The sequence below is a fragment of the Genypterus blacodes genome, unplaced genomic scaffold, assembly GCF_046128005.1.
Source record: "Genypterus blacodes isolate CSIRO-AG114 ecotype Tasmania unplaced genomic scaffold, CSIRO-AGI_Gbla_v1 ptg000027l_1, whole genome shotgun sequence".
Taxonomy (NCBI): Eukaryota; Metazoa; Chordata; class Actinopteri; order Ophidiiformes; family Ophidiidae; genus Genypterus; species Genypterus blacodes.
The window spans coordinates 3,844,290-3,863,292 of record NW_027466840.1 but is presented as its reverse complement, the minus strand read 5'-3'; the positions used below and the strand labels follow the sequence as shown (position 1 = coordinate 3,863,292).

The 19,003-nt window shown below is 47.0% G+C and overlaps 4 protein-coding genes across 5 annotated transcripts; 2 read left to right on the top strand and 2 right to left on the bottom strand.

Moving 5' to 3' along the window:
• Positions 1 to 59: 59 nt before the first annotated feature.
• LOC142993123 (glycerol kinase) lies at positions 60 to 6,599 on the bottom strand. Of its 2 annotated transcripts, XM_076143772.1 has the most exons (21): positions 6,386 to 6,599; positions 5,390 to 5,463; positions 5,187 to 5,293; positions 5,028 to 5,105; positions 4,861 to 4,940; positions 4,593 to 4,730; positions 4,333 to 4,442; positions 4,167 to 4,233; positions 3,866 to 3,883; positions 3,301 to 3,336; positions 3,150 to 3,217; positions 3,014 to 3,056; positions 2,841 to 2,921; positions 2,671 to 2,749; positions 2,486 to 2,582; positions 2,288 to 2,372; positions 2,082 to 2,202; positions 1,851 to 1,994; positions 1,665 to 1,751; positions 1,462 to 1,548; positions 60 to 1,364 (listed from the first exon to the last, which is right to left on the bottom strand). In XM_076143772.1, exons 1-21 carry the CDS (start codon positions 6,476 to 6,478, stop codon positions 1,357 to 1,359), a joined length of 1,701 nt encoding a protein of 566 aa, XP_075999887.1. In that variant the 5' UTR covers positions 6,479 to 6,599; the 3' UTR covers positions 60 to 1,356. The 2 variants fall into 2 exon arrangements, with proteins under 2 accessions (XP_075999887.1, XP_075999888.1); XM_076143773.1 differs by lacking the exon at positions 3,866 to 3,883.
• A 101-nt stretch (positions 6,600 to 6,700) lies between these two features.
• On the top strand, positions 6,701 to 9,782 carry wbp4 (WW domain binding protein 4). Its single transcript, XM_076143775.1, has 10 exons — positions 6,701 to 6,951; positions 7,115 to 7,187; positions 7,265 to 7,327; positions 7,445 to 7,568; positions 7,662 to 7,961; positions 8,102 to 8,187; positions 8,327 to 8,402; positions 8,621 to 8,838; positions 8,956 to 9,179; positions 9,298 to 9,782. Coding segments are annotated over exons 1-10 (1,368 nt in total). The 5' UTR covers positions 6,701 to 6,949; the 3' UTR covers positions 9,500 to 9,782.
• Positions 9,559 to 12,115, bottom strand: mtrf1 (mitochondrial translational release factor 1). The gene is made up of 8 exons (XM_076143776.1): positions 11,596 to 12,115; positions 11,444 to 11,525; positions 11,260 to 11,367; positions 10,910 to 11,082; positions 10,712 to 10,829; positions 10,499 to 10,635; positions 10,292 to 10,390; positions 9,559 to 10,193 (listed from the first exon to the last, which is right to left on the bottom strand). Exons 1-8 carry the CDS (start codon positions 12,001 to 12,003, stop codon positions 10,056 to 10,058), a joined length of 1,263 nt encoding a protein of 420 aa, XP_075999891.1. The 5' UTR covers positions 12,004 to 12,115; the 3' UTR covers positions 9,559 to 10,055.
• Positions 12,116 to 12,768: 653 nt separating this feature from the next.
• ccdc122 (coiled-coil domain containing 122) lies at positions 12,769 to 14,148 on the top strand. The gene is made up of 5 exons (XM_076143866.1): positions 12,769 to 12,984; positions 13,064 to 13,462; positions 13,541 to 13,657; positions 13,745 to 13,818; positions 13,943 to 14,148. Exons 1-5 carry the CDS (start codon positions 12,838 to 12,840, stop codon positions 14,013 to 14,015), a joined length of 810 nt encoding a protein of 269 aa, XP_075999981.1. The 5' UTR covers positions 12,769 to 12,837; the 3' UTR covers positions 14,016 to 14,148.
• The last annotated feature ends 4,855 nt before the right edge of the window (positions 14,149 to 19,003 follow it).

The window sequence follows — 19,003 nt, the reverse complement described above, 5'->3', positions numbered from 1 at the left end:
TGGGTTTTCCCCCCTCAAGAGGTTCATTGCACGCACACACACACACACACGAGTCCCTTTGTGATGATACTTTTTTATTTGAAGGGTTGCGATGTGAAACGAGTCATCATCAAAAACAACTATTTCACAGTTACAGGTCTTACAGGTACGAGTGTTATTGACGATGTCATACTTCCAATCAGTTTTCTAAGTGTCTGTTTCTCAAGTGTGAAACCAGTCTGACACACACACATTCATAAATACACATCATCCGGAAACAGCACTTTGAGCCTTTGTGTAGTGTCATGCGCACACACACACACACACACACACACAGCTCAATAAATAATTGATGAACACGACACAATTTTCATCTCCCAAGTTCGTGTTTCTTAAAGGGGAACTCTGATTTAAAGTCCAATATTTTAGGTTCATGGAAGACTGGCAGACGTTTTCACAAAGCGCTCGCCTCCGGTTTACAATTAAATTATAAAACATTTACCCAAGCTTTTAGCAGATCACAGATGGCCTGTATGATGCGACGCTTCACGCTACTTGAAAATTCTAGTTTTACATGGAAACTACTGAAAGTTACTCACGTCAACAATGACATCATCACCACTATCGACCACTTTCAGACCGTTTGTTTGTCGTACTTGCAACCCTGCAAAGTAATCAGTTTAGAACAAACGCGTTAAACATGGAGACAAAGAAAAGTGCGTCTTGTTTGCAGGAAAATGCGACGAAACCGAAGCTCCAATGTGCCAAAGTCCAGACCACCGTTAAAGTCTTACAGTCAAACATCAATTACTACTGTGAACTCATCAAAGCAAACAGCAAAGCTTTCACATCTTCACCTTTTTACCCTTAAGTTCATTCAATTTTGCCGCTTCCCCCCTATTTCCTCTACAACCAGACGCAAAGATTCCATAGATGACAGGGGAGAGAGTGAGAGAGTGAGAGAGTGAGACAGCTCAGGACGCAGGAGCAAATATAAAGTGCACTAAAGTCATCATGAGACCCGGTCAGAGACCAGCAGGGGGAACAGAAGCTGGACCGCCTACTGTGAAGCTTCCACACACACACACACACACACACACACACACACACACACACACACACACACACACGCACACACGCACACACGCACACACGCACACACGCACACACTCATTCTAGAATCCATGTCTGATGTACAAATGTGTTGACGTATGTAAAAACAAAAAACAAAAAAGAGTCCACAGCCTCATTCAGGCGTTCATTCTCTGATTTTCACAGGAAACATCTCCCTTCTTCATCTTCATCTTCAGGAATGCATTGTGGAAGAGAGTGCAAAAGGTGATGAGGGATGAAGAGCGTGTTCGTCTCCCTTTCCTCTTATTTGCCTTAACAAAGCAAAGACACAACAATTGTCAGCGTTTCATATGCACATACAGGTTGTGGACCTTTAACACACACTCACACACACACAGAGACACACACCTGTGATGTAGTTTGCTCCGATTAACATCAGCATGCTGCCGATGATGTAGAAGCCCAGTGGTGCGCTGCTGAAGATGCTCGTTTCAGCTGTTGGGTCGTCAAAGACACAAAAAGACTTCAATCATCACAAGGTCCCGTACACACACACACCTTCCTCCTACAGACCCACAGAGTTTCCCTGACAGTTGTTTAGCTCCGCCTACCGTTCCCGTTACAAACAGGCTCCGTCGTTTCCCAGTTCATGGATCTCTGCACCGCCTTCTTCCACCGTGCGTACCGGAACTCACTCTCTGCCAGAGGAACAGATCAGAGCGGGAAAGCGGCTTAGAGAAGGACGCCACACCTGATTGTGTGTGTGTGTGTGTGTGTGTGTGTAGCTGGGTCGGTACCTTCAGGGTTGATCTGCGGCTCAAACTTCTCCGACGTGACTTCGCTCAGGTCCTCGGGGTTCAGGCTCCACACGCTCACGCCCTCTGCCGCTCCCGCTGCCATGGCCGCGCCCAGAGCGGTGGTCTCGGGCATGGAGGGCTTCACTGAGAGAACAGAGCGGTCAACACAACTCATTCACACTGCAGCTGGACGAGCGAGGCTCCGCATGTTAGTGTGAGCGTTCATCTTACCGACGGGGATGCAGAGGATGTCCGCCTGCAGCTGCATCAGCAGCCTGTTGGACGTCATCCCTCCGTCCACCTGCAGCTGTGTGAGCGGGATCCCGCTGTCCTGATTCATGGCGTCCAGGATCTGAGTCCAAACACCACAAAAGCTGTAAAACGGCAAAGGATTCTCTCTCTGGTATTAAAGCCAAAACAAAAGCAAAAGCTCTCACCTCTCGCGTCTGGAAACAAACGGCTTCCAGAGCGGCAAACGCCACGTGACTCCGATTAGTAAACTGAGTCAAACCGCAAATGATCCTGGGAGAGAGAGGGAGAGAGACAAAGAGACAAAGACGGAGAGACCTTAAGAGATCAAACATCATGTCGGCTACGTTTCCAGCACAAACACTGTGTGTGTGCGTGTGTCTCACCCTCTGGCGCTGGGCTCCCAGTACGGTGCGTAAAGTCCCGAAAACGCAGGAACAAAGTAACATCCGTAGGACGTACCGACGGACGCAGCTAGCTTCTCTGCAGAGGAACCAGAGAGCAGATTACAGCGTCTCCTCTCAACATTAATGAGTGATTGAAGAGCATAAAGACGTGTGTGTGCCGTTACCGAGCTCTTCAGACGAGCTGATGATCCCCAGATTGTCATTCAGCCAGCGAACCACGGCTCCGGCGATGGCTACAGATCCCTGCAAACACAGCACCCACACACTCCTGAGTCCACTTAAACTCCAGGCTCCAGTGTTTGTGAGCTCGGTGTGTGAACGTTCCTGTCGTTACCTCCAGGGCGTAGCAGGCGGGTTTGTCTCGACCCAGTTTGTAGGCCACGGTCGTCAGAAGGCCGTGCTCGGACATCACGGGCTGCAAAACAGCATTTAAAGGCGTTCTGTGCAGAGTTCACCGCATCCATTACAAGACCGGAATGGAAGAATACGAGGTGTAAGTGAACGTACCTTGGCTCCGGTGTTCCGCAGCAGGAAGCATCCGGTTCCGTATCTGTAAAGGCGTAAAAAAAACAAAACAGATTAACCGCTCTGCTCTCCTCAGTGGTTCCCGCGGTTACACACACACACACTCACAGGCGCTTACGTGTTTTTGGCTTGGCCGTCCTGGAAGCACATCTGCCCGACCAGAGCTGCAGACTGATCCCCGAGACACTGAGGGGGCAAAAGGCAAAACGATTGGCCCGGGTTATTCCCCATTAGACACACAAGGAAACGATAATGGAAATTATACTTACACCTGAAATGGGGATTCCTGTCAGAGGCCCCGATTTCTGTCAGAAGCAAAAGTTCAGAACGCTGTTAAATGAGTGAATTCAGTGTTTGATCCTCATGCTGAAGTCAAATTTGCAAAGAATTCTGAAATGCCTTTGTTGTGCACTTTCACAGGATAACTTTCAAGGTTTTGAAACGATGCAACTGTGTAACTCAAGAGCAGCAGCCAAGTCCCCCTGCTGCGCTGCTTGAACTGTTACACCCATATTATTTGACGGCATGAAGTCAAATAATAAAGACTTAGGACAAAAACATGAAACATGAGGCGTCCGTGGGAAAACGGGAGCCAGAATCAAAACACCTTCACTCCTAATGAAGTAAACATGAAGCTGACTGAGCAGGAGGAGCGTTACAAAGGTCACAACACAACTTTGATCTATGAATTTGTGCGATTTAATTCATTAGAACTGACTAAGAGTGAAGAGATTCACGGCGGGGTAATGCAGGTAAACAGCCACTGGGGGGCGGTGTGGACATGTGAGTGATAAGAAGCAGCGGGAGGTGAAGCAGACGTGGAGCCTTACTTACCCGGCTAGAATCTATTCTCTACCCAGGAGAGAGGAGAAGAAGAAGAAGAAGACGAAGACAAGGAGAAGGAGGAGACAATGGCACACACACACACACACACACACACACACACACAAGAACAAACAACTTCTCATCAGATCAGCCGTCATGCAGTCAAACAGACTGAAATCTTCACTGAGGTTAAGTTACATTAGCGTCTGTCCCATCTCAACACGTAAATAAGACACAATAAAAGCCTGTTTGTTGAGTGAGACGCATGCAAGGTTTCAGACGGGAATACGGTGCAAACGTTCCCGCTCACCATGAGGCCGTAGATCTCTGAGGAACTCCTCACTCTGGGCAGGATCTCCATGGGAATACCGAAGTATCTGACACCAAAGGAGGAAAGGGAGAGGACATTACAGCCGATGTGCTTCTTTGTGGGTTTTTGTAGGATGATGGCCGTTTTTTGAGGAAGCTATTATTACTTGCAAAGCTCCGGGTCCCAGTCCAGGGTGTGAATGTTGAACAGCATGGTCCTGCTGGCGTTGGTCACGTCCGTGCAGTGGACGCCGCCCGACTTCCCTCCTGTCAAACACTGTAGGACAACCGCAGTTAAAAGACACAAGACAAAACGTCAGCTCTGTACAAACGTGTGACGGGAGGTTAAAGTTTGGAGGACAGGGGGTACTGGGGGGACGGGGGGGACGGGAGGGACGGGGGCGACGGGGGGAGTCTTTGTTTGTACCCAGATGAGCCAGGAGTCCACGGTGCCGAACATGGCCCGGTGCTGGACCACGGCTTCGTGCACCTCGGCCACGTTGTCCATCAGCCAGCGGAGCTTCACTGCGCTGAAGTACGTGCTGATGGGGAGTCCCGTCTTATGCTGCAGGAGAGGGGGAGAAAGAAAAGAGAATCTATCCATCCTACAGAAGTTCCCTTGAGCAACAACATGAATTCACTCCCAGCTCAGCAGTGTGATGGACTGAAGGCAGAGGCAAGGGGACGAAGCTCACTTTCAGGTGGTTCTTGTTCCTCCCTGGAGTTTTGTTGATCAGCCTCTCCACCGTCGACTGAGTGCGAAGGTCCAGCCAGACTGAAACACGACGGAAACAAGATCAGACCCATCAAACCAGCAGAACCAACTCCATCTGATCATCTTTGTTAATGAGAATGAGATTACCAATGGCATTGTAGAGCGGCTCCCCCGTCTCTTTGTCCCATACCAGCGTCGTCTCTCTTTGGTTGGTCACCCCGATAGCTACACAACAAACAGTTCAAGCAAAGATAATAAATTCTGTAAACCACAACAGCTTGAGTGTGTGTCTGTGTGTGTACATACCTTTGATGTTTGAGATGTCAATGTTGAGCTGAGTGAGCTTTTCACACGTGCGCTCCATGCACTCGTACACAGACTGAAGAATTTCTTTGGGGTCCTCCTCCACCCACCTGAGAGGGACACACACAAAATAATAAATAAAACACAAGCACGCACACACACATATCCCTGAGTTGTGTGCACAGCTTGACAGATTGTGTCCTTACCCTTCTTTTGGGAAGCTCTGCTTGATTTCCACTTGATGGTGGCTGAGGAGCTCTGCTGTTTTGGAGTTAAACACCTTGAAAAGAGGGAAACAAAGAGGTGAGGTTTTTCATTAAATCATCAACAGTAATATGCTTGTAGTGTGTTGTGCTGTGTTGTTGTTCCTGCGATGTTAAAGCATTTGAAAAATGCTCAAGTGTGTCTTGTTACACGTTTGGCAGGTAGGAGCAGTGACTCATGTGAATTCACTGCAACCACACCCAATAAGGAAGTGCGTGTGTGTGTGTGTGTGTCTGTCTGTGTGTGTGTTATATGTAACAACTAATGAAATGATCTCCCTCAAGGTCAGGAATGTAATGTTGCCTTTAGGTGTTGCTGGAAAATAAAGACTTAATGATGGACGCTTGTAAAATGGAGAAAAGCGGATATCAAAATCTAACATTTCATTGACAGCAATCGGGGATTTAATATTTGTGGCGAGTTTGTTGAGCATGGAAGTGAATGGATATGTATAAAAACAAACAGACAAACTGGGGGTTGTGACATTATTGTTTGTGTGACGTTCTAACAAATCCATTGTGGCAGATTATAATTAAAGTTTATAAATGCATTCATTGAAGTTAATATAATAATATCGGTACAACTGTAACGATTCTCATCCACAAAACATGTTGAATGTAATGTTATTAAAATGTTATAGATAGAATTGAGGGCCTGGCTGGGGGAGGTTCACTTAATGGCACGTTTACAAGCAGCCCTGAACGCAACATAGCGAAAAAAGCTAGTTATGATTTATGTCAGCTAACATTACATTTAAAACAAAATGCCTACAGGTCAGCGAAAGTCATTGTCGTTAAAAACTTCAGGTTTGATTTAGAATAGCAGATGAATACTTAAGGGCGCACGCAGTTCACGAAGGTTTTGAGTAATTAAGAGATGAAATGACAACACGGCTAACTAGCGGCATGCACCGGGTGACTCAAGCCGCTGAGCCTCACCAGAAAGCGGGTGGAGCTCGTCCCCTGGTCGATAGCAGCGACTAGCGGCCCCAGCATGATCCGGCTCGAAGAAGCGGCCATGGTGCCGTTCATAGGCGGCTTGTGCAGCCTCTGCGCCGGGACGAGCAGGGGGGGACAGATCTGCAGGAGGATCAACCAAAGACGGACGGCGGGTCAGGCTCAGGTGGACGCGCGACACTGACGTCATTCTGCCCTGGGCCCATAGTGATGACGCGATGTTGTAGCGACGCCTCTCGGCTGTAGTTTTATTGACATTCGATTTAAGGCCGCTTCTTGAGATAAATTACACATTAGTGCAAATTACGTGATAAATTCTGTTGTTCCAATTTATCTAAGACGGGCTCGAGGGTAACCAAATTACGTGCGCGTTTATTCGTAACAAGCTAAACAAGCTCAGTTGCTTTTCGGCGACTGGGGGGGCAACGACGCTGGTTGGTGATGTCATCAGCAAGGGACAGTGTTGTCGTTCAAGAAATGTGTGAAACCGCTGCTGCTCGTTGAAAGTTACTTTAGCCACTTCGTTTCTCCACACTAAGCGGCAAAATGTGAGTAAAGATATGAATTCGCTGTTTTTATAAACGCTACAGCCGCTAATACACGAACGTGAGCGTGCTACGTGAGTGGTTAGCCACGTTAGCCTCTCATGCTAAGGCAGATTCTATTTTGTAATATTTGATAGAAATAGTAACGTTTCTGTGCTTTTTTCAGGGCTGACTATTGGAAATCACAACCGAGGAAGTTCTGTCAGTACTGCAAGTGTTGGATAGCAGACAACAAACCTGTAAGCAGATGAAAACATTACTGTTCGGTTTAGCAGTTTGTCGGCGTGATTGATCTCATATTGACTTCTCTCCGCAGAGTATTGAGTTCCATGAAAGAGGCAAGAATCATAAAGAAAATGTTGCTGCCAAAATCTCGGAGGTAACCTTACAATCATCTACATTACACACATGCACACACTACTTTAAATTCTACGACATGACACACTATCAGCCGCCATTAAGCCTGTCTTTCTTTAACCTGTCTTTCTTTCTGCAGATTAAAAAGAAGAGCATCGAAAAGGTTAAACAGGAAGAGCGGATGTCCAAAGAGTTTGCAGCGATGGAAGAAGCGGCAATGAAGGCGTACGAGGAAGATCTGAAACGAATGGCAACAGAGTCAGGTATCTGTGTGACAGCTCACGGGAACGACCCAGGACCGTTTGCTCTTCGTATTATGACTAAATGTGTCTTTTTAAAATGTGGATTGGTTTTAGGTTTCCAAGCACCAACAGCTGCACCGGTACCATCACCAGCACTAGCACAGACCCAGACCCAGACTCAGACCCAGGCACGCCCTCCCACCGGAGCACGGACACAGATTGGTCCGCAGCTCGGCCCCCACGCCAGCTCCCAGGCCCAGCGACAGCCCCAGGGCCAGCAAAAGGGCAAAAGAAAACAAAAGAAAGAACATGGCAAACATCCATATAAACATCGTGGCCCTCCGCCGGCACAAACATGGGTTGAAGGAACGTCGGATGATGGACACAAGTATTACTACAACACAAGAACTGGAGGTGAGGATGTGGTGATATCAGCTGCTCTTTGAACTGAACCAACGTGTAAAAAACAAATCCGGTGTTTCATTACATTCAGGTTGCGGTGACACGTTTGCCTGTTGCGTTATCTTCTCTCGTCTTGTGTTCTTGTGCTTCAGAATCCAAGTGGGAAAATCCAGAGGGTTTCCAAGGAGGGAGCTCAGACTCTGCTCAGACTCTGCAGAACTCTGCAGGACAGAATGAGGTTATTTCTCTTAATTCTTTGGTCTCCAAGCATTTTATAATTCAAAGTAGCTTTTTTGATAAACATAGTTATTATCCTGTGTGGGTCGTAGGAGCTTCAGTGTGTTCCATCCCTAAGTTCATGTTTGTTTCATCTGTAGAAGCCCTCGTGCGCTACTTGGAAGGAAGCTGTCAGTCCTGATGGATATACCTACTACTACAACTCAGACACTGGAGGTGAGTTTGAAGAAGAAAACATTGAAGAGTGTGTATTATTTCAGGTCCCATGGTTTCATTGAATTAGAGGCCAAGCGTTGTTAGATTTTTAATATTACTCTGCAATGTAATTCTATTGTAGCCTTGGGAACTGTAAATAGTTGTGAAATTTGTCTCCCTCCCTTAAGACCTATAGCGCCACCCTTAGGTCCTGTGTTAACATTCCATGTGTCCCACAGAGTCCAGCTGGGAAAGACCTGCAGACTTTCCTCCTAGCGAGGCGGCTGAATCTGGGCGCAGCCAAGAGGGAGAGAGTCAGGCGGAGGCATCCAGCCCACAGCCTGAGCCGCTCCCAGCTGGGGAGGAAACCTCCAACGGGGCCCCGGCCTCTCAGCAGGACGCCCAGGACGCCGGACGAGATGGTCAGGAGTCAGGCGTCCCAAAGATCAGCCTCAGGGTGAGACGAGTTTTATTGGTGAAGGAACTTAGCTTCAGCTGTCTTCATCAGGATGCTGTGAAAACAATCTTTTCCTACTTTTAAGACTCCTCCACCGTCCCTATTTGCTGTTTTCAGAAAAGGAATGCAGAGGCAGAACCCTCAGAAAACGAGAGAGAGGACAAAGCCAGCAGGAACACTCCTAAAGAGGATACAGAAGAGAAGAAGAGAGAGGAAGATACCCAGAGTCAAAGTCTGAGACCTGAACCTGAGGAGGAGAAGGTGGTACCTGTGATACGGTACAAAAGGAAAGCCAACCCATATGGAGCCTGGGAAAAGATTAAGGAGGAGGTGGATCCATAGTAAGTGTCTTATGTGCAGATGGAGAGAAATCTTCGATAGATCAGATGTTGTTATGTACAGATGCGGCGCTCACAGATCTGATACGCTGGTATTCTTCCTCTCTTCCTTCCTCACCAGTTTGAAGGTGGACCTGCAGTTGCCCAAGGTTGAGGAGGTCTGCACCAGTGGACCGCCGGAGCCTCCGCCGGAGCCCAAACCCAAGTTCAGGGAACGTATCATCACCTCCCTGGGCACCGAAGGAGGACCGACTTCGTTCAGGAAAAGCAAGATGGCAAACGGCAAATCCAGGAGCATCCGGCGGAGGGACGACGACGACTGAGACACACACTCAAGCCACATTTTTAGATTTAGGATTTTAAGATTATTTTCTAAACCTAAAAACTTTTTAGGAACTTTTTTTTCCTCCCATCATGAGAAAATCTGAATTGTTTTACTGTTGCTGTTTTTTCTTTCAGCATTGGACAATATCCAGCTGTTGTTCTCTTGTAGTCTGTTGACAGACATACTGAACATTCGCAGAGTTAACTGAGAATTCTTTTGTATTTTTTTATGTTTTTCTCTTTAAGCCTACTATTGGAAATGTCATGGTCATTTTTGTCAAATTAAATTAAACGATCATTTTTTAAGCTCAATATGTGATTGATTGTAGGAGTTAAATAGTTTTTGGCAGAAACTGAAGCTGTGTGATTTTTACTGGATTGACAGCAGCTAATGGACATAAAGACGTCTAAAGGATGAATCATCACTTCTACATGACACAATACATATATTGAAATGTTTTATTACAAAAATAACATCTTAAATGACTTATTCAAGAGTCTGTGGTTTGTCTTTGTGTCATGGATGCGTTGGATACTTGACAGGTTGTGAAGATGTCAGTCCACAGACTCTCCAGACTTTGGTGGTTTCAGGCGGCTGCTGCTCTCCACTAAGTCCATCAGAGCCTCTCTCTCTGCATGCTCAAGTACATCAGAGATCAGATCTTCCAGGGCCTCCCCTCCTCTCATGAACTCCTACACACGGACCACAACACATGGGACATAACAGGCATGTGTCAGGAAACCAAAGGTACAAATAGAATAAAACCTGACTCCAACTCTGCCATTCTCACCTTGATATCTCTGGTGGTATAGCCCGTTCTGTGGTCAGTGACGCGGTCCTGGCTGAAGTTGTAGGTGCGAATCCTCTCCGACTGGGAACGAGTTCCCACCTATAGTTAGGGAAATGTAAGGAAGAATAATTGGAGCACATAATACAACGTTCGGAGAAAAGACCGTGCAAGGTGTCAGGGTACACAGGTTAAACGGAATCTGGTCACCTGCTGTTTCCGTGCCGTGTGCCTCTGCTTGGTCTCTTTACCCGTGACACTCTGGTAGAGGCGCGCCCTCAGCAGCTGCATGGCCGTGTCTCTGTTTCGGAGCTGAGAGCGAGACTGCTGACACTCTGCTGTAATACCTAAAGGGAGGAGAGAACATCATGGACGCTGGCAATGACAGTCAACACGGTTCAGATCTCCACTAGAATCCTTTACCTGTGGGAAGATGAACGATGCGCACAGCACTGTCTGTGGTGTTGACACTCTGACCTCCGGCCCCCCGAGACCTGAATGTGTCGATACGCAGGTCTTTTGGATCAATGCTGACGTCAAACTAAAGACAGAAACAGGCTCTTAAACAGAACCCACAAACATTCCCATTGTTCAACAAGCTGAAAAAGACGAAGAGCGAACCTGGACGGGCTGAGGGAGGATGATGACGGTCATGGTTCCAGTGTGAATGCGCTGCATCCTGGAAGAGAGGCCCACCTCAGGGATCCTCTGCACCCTGTGTGTGCCTCCTTCATGCTTCAGATGTCTGTACACATTCTTCCCGGCCATTCTTACTGCTGCATGGTGCAAACCACCTGAGACACACACACTTATATATGATTCTATGATAGAATGACACACAGTGGTTCTAAATACTTCCAAATCACCGAGCCTTGGTTTTCTGGAATCCAGGTTATGTAATGTTGGGTATAATAATGTATATATATACAAATATCAGGTATGCTTCAGTGACTTTAGATGAGCAGCCTCACCATAGTCAGCAGGTGTGTAGTTCAAAACCTCAAAGTCCCAACCCTTGAGACAGGCAAAGCCCTGGTACATGTTAAACATCTCTGTGGTGAACTGCTGACAGATGTCGCCTGAAACCACACAAAGCCATAATTAGAACGTGACGAAGGTAAAGATCATCACTTCATAATGGCCTCGGTCACTTGCCTCCTGTAGTCCGTCCAGACACGACCTCCAGCACAGCATCACTGGAGTCCAGAGGGTCAGAGGGCACCAAAACCTTCATCAGCTGGACACAGATGAGAGTCAGTAACACATCCCTGTTTGTTTGTACTTCACTGAAGGATTTGTATTCTTACATCTTTTCTCAAGGCTACAATCCTTTGTGAGATCTTTGCCTTTTCCTCTTTCAACAGCTGGGTCATCTGTTCATCTTCCTCTTTGGATCCAGAAGAACCTTCAGTCAGGAGGGCTGAGAGCTCCTCCAGCTCTCTACCCGCCTCTTCCTCCCTCTGGAACACCCGAGCCAGCGGCAGCAGCTCGGCGTGTCTCTCACTCGCTTCTTTCCGCTCCGCTTCGCTCAGACGCATCCGCTGCAGCTTCGTCCTCACCTCGCCGTACTCCTCCATGAGCCGCCGCAGGTACGTCCGCACCGACTCGTCCCCATATAAGTCCCCCAAACCAGAGTGACACCGGCGGGCGCGTAGGGGCGCCTCCCCGCTCCTCCATCCTCCTCTGCACAGCCTAACACAGCGACGGAGCCACATCCGGCCGCGTTCACACAGCGGCGCCTTCACATTAAAGTTAATTTAATGTTTGTTTACACACGCGCGTGTCTGTGTTTTGGACTCATGCGGCGTTCAATGACAGGGCATAAACCGGAAGTACATGGGGAACCTATACACCTTTACTAATGCATTCTGGGAAACGTAGTATGCATATTGTCGCAAATACTGCAGTTACTTTTACTTCTTTACAAATCCGAATCATAAGCTCCATAATACATTCCAAAAGAGAGTTTTTGAGCCTTGCGTTGTAATATTTTCAGAGAAATGTTGAAGTGTTACGAGAATAAAATCACTATATTTTCCGGGGGGGAAAAGTTCAAATGTTATACGCATAAATTGTAATGTTTCCCCCAAAAAGAAGTCGACATGTAGTTGTAATATTTCGTGAAAAAAAAGTCTAAATGTCACGAGTCGTGTTTATATTGACAGTTTTGATTTGATGGTTTGGTGCTGTGACGTCATAAAATGTCTAACCCGAGAGCCAGTAAAGACGGTAAAATGTTACTTTACACATTAAATGACAAACATACAAACAACGTTATGTTAGAGTGATTGTTTCAGCAGCTGGAGCTAACTAAGAAATAAAAAAATGTTTAAATTAGCGTTATTATCGTTTAATTAAAGTATTTATTGATTAATTAGCTACTAGACAAACTTTGAATGTTACTAGCTTAGCCACATCTCAGTTAGCCCTTTGTTTATTACAGTAAAATAGCGTGGAAACTTAATTGTCCAGTGCTGAGTAAGTGAGTTGTGAGTGTTAAACTAAGCAAACTGTGTTCATGTTCAGCTGCTTTTTTGGACAAACTGCTCATGAGCTTTAACACTTGTGTCCCCCTCCCAGGAGCCCAGCAGGAGTCTGAGTTTGGATTGAGCAAAGCAGCAAGTGACATCAGTGAACATGGTTACACTCAGAATGAGGCCCTGAAGGAGAAACGGGAAGAACTCTGCTCCCTGCAGGTTAATCTTCATCCTCATTTGCTGCAGCTGAGATATAACCTGCATCCATTACATCTTGACTTTACTTCAACTCTTCCAGGCAGTCGTGACAGATGTGGAGAAGCGAGGCGAAGCGACAGAGCTGGAGCTGAGGTCCAACCTGAGGGAGATCCTGAAGCTGGAGGGCGACCTGGAGCATCTGCAGCGGCATTCCCGTCTCCTTTGGGACCAGTGCACATCTGTCACAAGGGAAAGCACAGAGCTGCAGCTTTCCATAGACGATGAGCAGGAGAAAGCTCACGTGGCGCTGGCAGGCTACAGCGCTTACCGAGACAAGATGGAGACTCACAGGGCTGTCACTTTGCACACCGCGTTCCAGACAGAGGCCCACAAAACACTGGAGGAGAAGAGAGCGTTGGTCCGGATGTTGACACATAGGAAGGAGGAGCTGAGGGGAGATCTGGAGAACCCACGTGGAAACACAGTTCAGGTGGCAAAGGTGAAGAATGAAACTGAGGGTTTGTTCCTTTAATGGCTTGTTGGCTTCTTTCATTCATGTCCTCATTCCTGTCAACAGAGAGAGAGCGACGCTTTGAAAGGGGAGATCGCCGCCCTGAGGAAGACAGTGGCTGAGAAGAGAGAGCGACTGTGCAAAGAGTTTGAGACGCACACACAGATCAAGAAAGACATCGAGGTATTGGTGAGGAAATGGATAGACGGACACTTAGTAGAGTTGAACAGATACGGAAACTAAATCTTCTTTCTGTGTTTGCTTGTAAAGATCCAGAACAGGCGGTACGAAGCCATCGTGAAGCGTCTCCATTGCCAACTAAGCAAAGCCCAGGCCGTCCACAGGTAGAGAGGAACGGCACAAGTACAACACTCATGACCCTCTGTGTGTTTACGTCCAAATTCTTCATCATAACTCTTCTCTTTTGCTTCTACACATGTTTCATTTGAGCTCTTACTCTTCCATCAGGCAAACATCTGCAGAGATTCACCACATGGAGAGGCAGGTAGCAGAGCTCAAGAGGCAGCTGGAGTCGTCGTAGTGCTCAGTGATCAAACATGAGGATGAAATGGCAGCCATTAGTTGTTATGGCTGTTTGTTTGATGTGGGAGTAGAAGCTGTTACCATTGTTGAACAAGTGGGGGCAGCAGTGTCCAATAAATGTCTAACTTTAACTGTTCAAGTCTTATCTTAATGTCATCACCAGTTCCTCTTTAATAACACTTTAGATAGTCAACAAACGTGTGTGATCATAATGTTCATTCCTATGCATTCTCTTCTCTGAATGCACACTCACACACACATAGCAGCTGTATTAAAGTATATGTCACTGATCAGATGTCTTGTTTGGGGTTTTCTTGAAGCGCAGGAGATATGGCGAGACATTTGGACTTTCTCCTGAGCGTTCTAACATGTGCGCAGGGGTGCACATGAGCAGGCCGTGACCTGGTATCTCAGGTCAGGCCGGCAGAGAATCGGGTCGTCCAGAACTGACCCGTCAAGAAGAAAGAAAAACAAGCCTCCGCTCTCATTGTGGCGTTGATGGTGTTTTGGTACACGATGTTCCAGCTTCCGCTTCACCAGATTGGTTGACGAGCGATGAGGCGACGGCCCTGCTGCCTGGAGGCTAACGAGGGCGTGACCGTGTCAGTCCTGTCATAACCAACAAACTGGCTCAGACCAAAACACTCCATAAGCCAATTTAACTGCCATCTTAGTGTCTGTCATGACATCACCTGGCTCTGAGTAAGGTGGATATTATACCACAAGAGCAAAACAACCAATTTCAACCAAAACACCCGCAAGTATACAATATATTTCTGCAAATATTTCTGGAAAATGCACAAATACTGTTCAGGGACCCAGAGTGCATGAGGATTTGATACACAACCACCATGTGTACGGGAGTTGACCCAAAATGTCAGCCTGTACTCTTCACCCACTCACCACAGGACTGTAGATGAGAGAGCCACTGGCGGAGTACGTGCAGCTTGTGTGTGTGTGTGTGTGTGTGTGTGGCTGACCTCATTAGCATGTTCTCAGCTTCACAGCTCTCAGTTCCATCCTGTCGCTGATCTCTCCTCGGCTCGCTCTCGTCAAACTGTCAAATCACACACTTGCCGCATTTCACACACACACACACGTCCACAGAAGTTTGTCAAGTGACCCTAAGACAAAGTGACCAAGAGTGTCCAAACCGTCTTTTAGAAAGGACAGCTCAGTGTTTCTGTTTCCTCTTGAGTATTGCTGCTGTACACGCTGTGCTGTACATGTGCACTCGCAGACCCGTGACCTTTCCACATACATGACACACGGCTATTCATGGCTCAAGATACACTTTTCTCACACCAGCTTTTTATGACATTACTATGAACTTTTAAAAAAACAACCTTGTATGCCAAATGTGTGTATAATTTGTGTTAAAATGTTGTGTTCGCGTATGTAACCCTGATCTTCTGCTCTTAAGAGCATTAAAGCAATACACACTAAAGGGATTCATGAGCTGTCAGCGGGCTATAAACACAGTACTTCATATTTGTTGTTCTGTTGGCTGTCGACTCCTCTTTGGCAGGATGTCAGACATCATTTCAAGTAAACTTGGCTGCTGACAGTGAAATAAGAGATAAAGTGTAGGGACTTAACAGCTACCAGAAAGTTGGTAACAAAATAAACTCATCAACAGGAATTTCCCCTTGGATTTCAGGAAAAAGACACTCCTATTGAGTTAAATCGCATTTAAAAACTAATAAATAAACTAATAATATGAGAATGCCCATTTAGAGAACATAAACCAACCTGGCAACCCTGCAATGTGGCATTAAATTGACAAGATTGTTAAAATATACATAGAAAAATTACATACACATACATGCATACATACATACATACATCTACGTGTCTACAAAGTTCAGATTCTGTGGGTCGGACTGGTTTCAGTTATTAGGTCATTGTGTTTAAGCTCAGCTAAATAAGGATTTAGCTACTGTGTGTGTGTGTGTGTGTGTGTGTGTGTGTGTGTGACATCCATTTTTCCGATGAATCCCTGAATTCTAATGAGACCTTTCACGTTTCAGGTTTGTCATTTAGATGCAAGCTGGAACACAAACACACACACACACACACACACACACACACACACACACACACACACAGGCCACTTTGATCTGTAACTCTAATCCGCCTCAACTTCTGATCCCAGGAGAGATCAACACAGGACCAAATTACAGAGGTCGTCCATGTTCACTTCATCCCAAGAGGTGAATGGCAAATGCATACGGTAACACACACAGTCGCAGGTGACTTCTACGCTCAGCTGTACACACTTCCTATGAAGGTTGTACTCCCTTTTATCCACGATTAAGCAAGTTGGACACGTGGCCGTCTGCACCTTTCTAGGCTCTGTAGCCAGTGTGCTTCACGCGTAGGCGGAGGCAGAGACACGGTGTGAGAAACCATTACGTGCAAGCCTCCGCTATCGTTTCTGTGTCATGAATTCCTGCACTATTAAAGCTGCAGGTTGAAGCTCAAACCTGGGCACGTAATGATTTGTCTTCCAGTCTGCAAAACTGTCTACCGTTTTGTTTTCATATGCAGCTGCTGTACATTCCACACAGATATGGAATGTACCTACCACCTGCCTACGCCTCCTGCTATTTGACTTCACGAACACTCACATGAACACTGAACCTTCAGAGTGTGTTTGTGTATCCCTGGTGATTCTAAAGCAGCGAGCACATAATGTTCTTCATAAGAGTTATTGATTATATTGTCTGATGTTGTTTGTTTAATTCTCTCAGTCTCACTTCCCTGGAGTCCTTGTCCTCCTACACAGACCAGCACCCGCAGGGGGGACGAGGCTACAGGTCTGAGCGCTGCAAACGGGGCAGCCTGCAGAGTCAAGTCAGGTCAAGTCCATTTGATTTGTAAATCCCAATATCACACATGTCCCAATGGGCTTTACAGACCCACAACATCAGGAAAATCCCCCACCCCGCCCAAAGCTCTCAGGGAAGACGAGGAAAAACTCCAGAGAAAACCTTAATTTAATTTATTAAGGAAAAAATAAAGAAAACCTAGGGAGAGGCACTTCCAAGAGAGATTGCATAGGAAGTTCCAGTCGTATTACGCAGAGGTACAAAAAAAGGCATGCAAGGCAGTACACACACACAGTCATGCATTAGTAAACAACATGCTAGACAGAGACAGGGAGACAGGCAGAGAGAGACAGATGGCAGATGGAGCCCTGCAGGTGGACACACCCCGGTGTCCCTCTGGGCGAGAAGCAGTCTATTGTTGAGACAGATCAGGTGCCAAGGAGCTGAAAAGTAGCTGAGGACCCCTCACTCAAGGGTGTGGAGCCCACAGGCCAGAGAAGTGGTCAGTCCAGTCATGGGATGTAATATGAGCAGAGGATAGAGAGAGAAAATCAGCTAATGTGCCCCATCTTCTTACTGCACTCACACTATGACTGACCAAGAGGGGACACAGTCTATCTGAGCCCTGAACTAAACCTGGGTTGGCTAATCACTCTCCTGCAAAAAGGAGCCTCAGCTTCCTGTTCACTGGTCAGTTAGCAGTTATCAAAGTAAACTGGGTGTCATTTGGACTTAAACCCCCTGTGAAAACCTTCCTGGGCCTCAGCTTGGGACCTCTCCTCCACCCAGCAGCATGTGTATATGTGTGTGTGTGGTGTTGGGGCTGTCTGTGTTTACGCACACATACGCTGAGCTGTTGTCTGCTCATACACACACTCCGGAGGGGAAATTTCCCCCAGTGACATCAGCAGCTCATTCACACGCAGAGATTAGACGAGATGTTGCTTTCTGAGAACTGTGAGTCTTTGGCTGGAATACGTCTCGCTTGACCTTCCTGTCGCCGGGTCGCTCAGGTTCAGCAGCATCTTCAGCTTCTTCACATTGCGTGAGGCGAGATTGTTACATTCAGCTGATGTGTGAGAGAGAAGAGCAAGTCTGGTTCAAAGCTGTTTGCCGTGGTTTGGCTGCAGCTTTGAGAGGCTTAATGGCCTAAAGCCCCCCCAGGCTGCAGCTTAGGCTACTTCAGTGTGTGTGGATTTACCTCCAGAGATCTGAGAGAGTTTCCTTACCTTGTTTTGTTTCTAGTGTACTTGTAATCACTGCTGTCGGAAAACTCCAATCTTCTGCTAAATAAAGCCAGATGGCGTCACCGAGGCAAAGTTACCCAGAAATCCTGCAGACGAAACAAGTGTGTAGCGTGTGTGTGTGGATATGGCAAATTAAAAAGAGAAGTAAGGGGAGGGGGGGGGGGGTAAATATATACCATAGCAGGCGAGGTGAGACACACACGACCGAGGGGAAGGGGGTGGGGACCACTGGGACTGCCATGGCCCCTAATAGCTCCCCTTGTTCTTGTTAGACTAAACAACATGTCACGATCTCCACCGTTTACTGACAAAAGCTGTTGACATCGAACCCAACTCCAAACATCCTGCCTCGCTCTGTGTTGTGGCTATTTTCTGCTGAAGCGCAAAAGTAAAGAAAAAATTGTCCACATGCCAAAAAGACACATCACCACAGATTACTATGACGTAGCGTGTGTGTGTGTGTGTGAAGACGGCGGCCATTGAAGTCGGTCATGCCCTCTTCACTCTGTTTGTACCGTGACCAACACCGGAACAAGCTGAGGAGAATGAGTGGGCGAGAGCAGTTTCAGGGCGTGGACGGACTTTAGGGAGAGGAATGTTTTGATTAGTTCAGTGTAAACAGTCGGCAGAGGAGTGTGTGTGTGCAGGAGCGCACAGGAGTGTGGGAAGAGGGAACTTAAGAGCATTAGTAAGAAACAAGTCAAGGCCAGAAATAGAGCGCAATAAAAGGAACCTTTAACCCACTGACACACCCGTGACCGAGACCCACCCAGGTCGAGTACCTGAGCAACTCACACGCACACGCACACACACACACACACACACACACACACACACACAGCAGGTACATTTAGGGCTCATGTTTTGTCTAAATTCAAAACTTTGAGGTTGTGTTGAGAACTAAACTG